This window comes from Castor canadensis, chromosome 8 (genome assembly GCF_047511655.1).
Source record: "Castor canadensis chromosome 8, mCasCan1.hap1v2, whole genome shotgun sequence".
NCBI classification, from domain to species: Eukaryota; Metazoa; Chordata; class Mammalia; order Rodentia; family Castoridae; genus Castor; species Castor canadensis.
Window position 1 is genome coordinate 92866009 of NC_133393.1, and position 3412 is coordinate 92869420.

The 3412-nt window shown below is 32.0% G+C and overlaps 1 protein-coding gene across 1 annotated transcript; it reads right to left on the reverse strand.

Annotated features, from left to right (window-relative positions):
* Nucleotides 1-2236: 2236 nt before the first annotated feature.
* On the reverse strand, nucleotides 2237-3175 carry LOC141425520 (olfactory receptor 6C74-like). Its single transcript, XM_074081754.1, has one exon. It carries the CDS (start codon nucleotides 3173-3175, stop codon nucleotides 2237-2239), a length of 939 nt encoding a protein of 312 aa, XP_073937855.1.
* Between the last annotated feature and the right edge of the window lie 237 nt (nucleotides 3176-3412).

The following is a 3412-nucleotide window of genomic DNA, read 5'->3' on the forward strand; positions in this document are numbered from 1 at the left end:
AACCAGGTTCAGAAAGCCAAAACTGCATGTTTGCTCTAATATGTGGAATATTGGCCCAGTGCAAATTTAAGCAATATCATGAAGCAGATTTCACTAATGAAAGAAGGCAGGTAAAGAGAAGTTAAGAAGTTGAATATGGTTGATGTACTTTCTATACAGTAACTAACATAGAATTTTAAAATGTGTTGAAATTACCACAAAAAGGGATTAAGGGAGAGAGGAGAAAAATAAAGAACATGAACCAATTTGAGATATTATCTATAAATAGGAATGGCATAAGAAAACTCCCAGTATAGCTGTATTATCCAAACAAAAATGTCTTTTTCCAAAAACATTATGGTTTTTTTTGGAAAAAGCTCATTCAAAAGAGCTAATTTTGTGAGTTAATCAACCTGTAAATTGGAAAAAATTTTCTAGTAGAGATGCTATTGAGTTACTGAAAATATAAACTGATATGTATGAAGTAACACAGGGATTTGAATAATTAGCTCTGCCTTGGAATAACAAATAAAGTTCTTAAGAAAACTGATATTTGAAATGATGACTTAGAGTGCTGAGGACAAGCTCATTAATATATAAAATTTTTCAGCATAACTCAGTGACAGCTTAGCCAAGTGGTTTAACTTGGACAGTACATTTTCACCAAACTGATCCTCACTGATACATAAAGAATTAAGACTATTTTGTCTATTCAAAGACCCTTAGGTTTTATTTTTATTAAATTGTCTCACAATATTACATATATGTATATTTGTATTTTCTGCATGCTTAATATTTCTAAATTTAAGAAAGTGCTTTAGAATAATTAAGTGTACTTAATAAAATGGAAAATAACATATACCTAAATAACAACTTAACCAAATAATTTCTGATATGAAGTACATCCTATAATTCTACAGAAACCTATACGATTTTCCCATTATATACTCTATGTGTAGTTCTCCCTGGGAATAATTATTCTGTCCCTTTAGGCACCACATTCCAAACTTATTTTCCTTCAGTGAAGATTTGTATATTTTATAAAATGAAATTAAAAATTATGGCCAAGATAAGCACAGCTTTGTGAAATTTTTATGAAATATGGGTATTCATGAAATATTGTCATTTATATTTAAGTTTTTAACAATTCTGGTAGTCACAAAGGAAATAATTTTAAAGCTCCTAGCAGAACCTGACCTGCAGCTGGAAAATAGACTTAAGATAAGGATTTGATTCTTTAGTTATCTTGGTTTCAGTAGGAGGAGGAATAGCTATATAGATATGCATCTACCTCTATGACAATCTCCATATGCACACATTTTACAAATATATTTTATATATATACTTGAGAAACAACTTTTGGAAATAATAAATACATTAAGTTGACATTACTCTTGTGTAGTAACAATTCATTTCATTTCTAGCTAGATTTAAGAATATCCCAAGCAAAAAAAGGAAGTTTGAGTTTTGAGAGCAACAGTTAAGTATTGTATTTAACTACTAATTCTCAAAATAAGTCAGTAAGATTAACACATTTTCTTTAAACCATGATTAAGTGGCTTGCAAATGTAATTCATTTCAGAAAGAAAATAAATAATGTTTCCATGGAACATGCTTTAAATTGTAACTCTATAAATATGTATATATAATTTTAATACATATCATGAAAGATGAACATCACTTGTGATGTCTAAATGCCACTATGATTTCTTTTAATTCCTTTAAATAGAAAATTGATAATATGACCAAAATATAAAGAATATTAATATCAAGGGTTATCATTAATCATAAATATAGAGCAGCAAATAACCTTTGCACTGTATAATACATTCAATGTAATTATGAATGAAACAATATTTTATAGTCACGATTGACTGGAATTTCCCCCCCATACTGAGGATTAAACTTAGAGTCTAATGCATGCTATGCAAACACTCTACCACTAAGCCACACCTCCAGTCCTATGTAGAATTCTTAAAAGACAAAGAAACATATTGAAAAGCTCAGTTTTCAAAAGATAACCACAGAAAAATAAAGTAAGAAGAAAGATAAAATAGAATACCTGTAATGGAGAATAAAGTAGAAATTAACTACTTTAGACCAAACATATTTGTGAAAAAATAGTTTGAAAAAGTATAAAGATGAATCACAAAGCACTGAAAGGAATGAAAAAAGGAAGAACCTGTGTCTTACAAGCTGTTGGTTTTACTTGAGTCTTTTATTTACTTCCTTTATACAATAAAATAGAATATTCAATTCATTTTTTTGAGAATGAGGCAATCCTGTGTATTGTATTAATGAAGGCTTTCTTCACTTGCTCATTCCGTAAGGTATAGATAAAAGGATTCAAAAGTGGAGCAGCTGAAGTGTTCAGCACTGAAATTCCCTTGGAAAAAGAAATCCTTTGTTTGACTGATGGTTTAACATACATGTAGATGCAGCTGCCATATGACAGGGATAGCACGATCATATGAGAAGAACATGTGGAAAAAGCCTTTTTCTTCTGACTAGTTGAAGGGATTTTAAAAATTGTCACAGCAATAAAAGTGTAGGACATTATCACCAACATTAGTGTGACCAACAGTGTCACCAAAGCTGAGGCAAATCCCATCGTCTCCAGGAGCTGTGTGTCTGTGCAGGAAATCTGCAGGAGGGGAGTAGTGTCACAGTAAAAATGATCAACAACGTTGGAGGCACAGAAATCAATATTTAGTCCTATTACCAGTGGTGGAAAGATGACCAAAAAGCCACCAAGCCAAGAGCTGAGAACGAGCTGTGTGCAGATTCTGTGGCTCATGATGGTTGTGTAATGCAGGGGCTTGCAGATGGCCACACAGCGGTCATAGGACATTGCTTCCAGTAAGTAAAATTCTGATGCTCCAAGTAGGAAGGCAAAAAACACTTGAGTGATACAATTATTATAGGAAATCGTATGGTCTCCAGTTGCCATAACAACTAGCAATTTAGGAATGTATGTAGTAGTGTAGGAAATTTCTAAGAAGGAAAAATTCCTGATGAAAAAATGCATGAGGTTCTTAAGGTGGGAATCCACCAGGGTGAGTGTGATGATGATCAGATTGCCAGTGATGCTTAGCAAGTAAGTGAGAAGCAGGAAAATAAAGAGCACACCTTTCAATTGTAGGTCATTAGTCAAACCCACCAAGATGAACACTGTCACTCTTGTGTGGTTTCTCATTTGGTCCTCTGACCCTTACCATGTCCAAATAGAAAAAAAAAAGTAGTTATTTATCTGTTCAGCACAATGGCAGTGAAAACTAGTGTTCAAAAAGAAATATAATGCTTATTTGTGTCTTATAGATGGTTATACCAAGAAAAATAATTTTAGCATTTTCAGATTTTCTGAGTAGACAATTAAGACATAAATTTGCAATTCTACTGGCAAATAATCTACATGATGTTAGTAATTGTTCAT

Bases quoted from the DNA above. Each gene is read 5' to 3' on its own strand.
- LOC141425520 (XM_074081754.1), bottom strand. From the start codon at position 3,175: ATGAGAAACCACACAAGAGTGACAGTGTTCATCTTGGTGGGTTTGACT.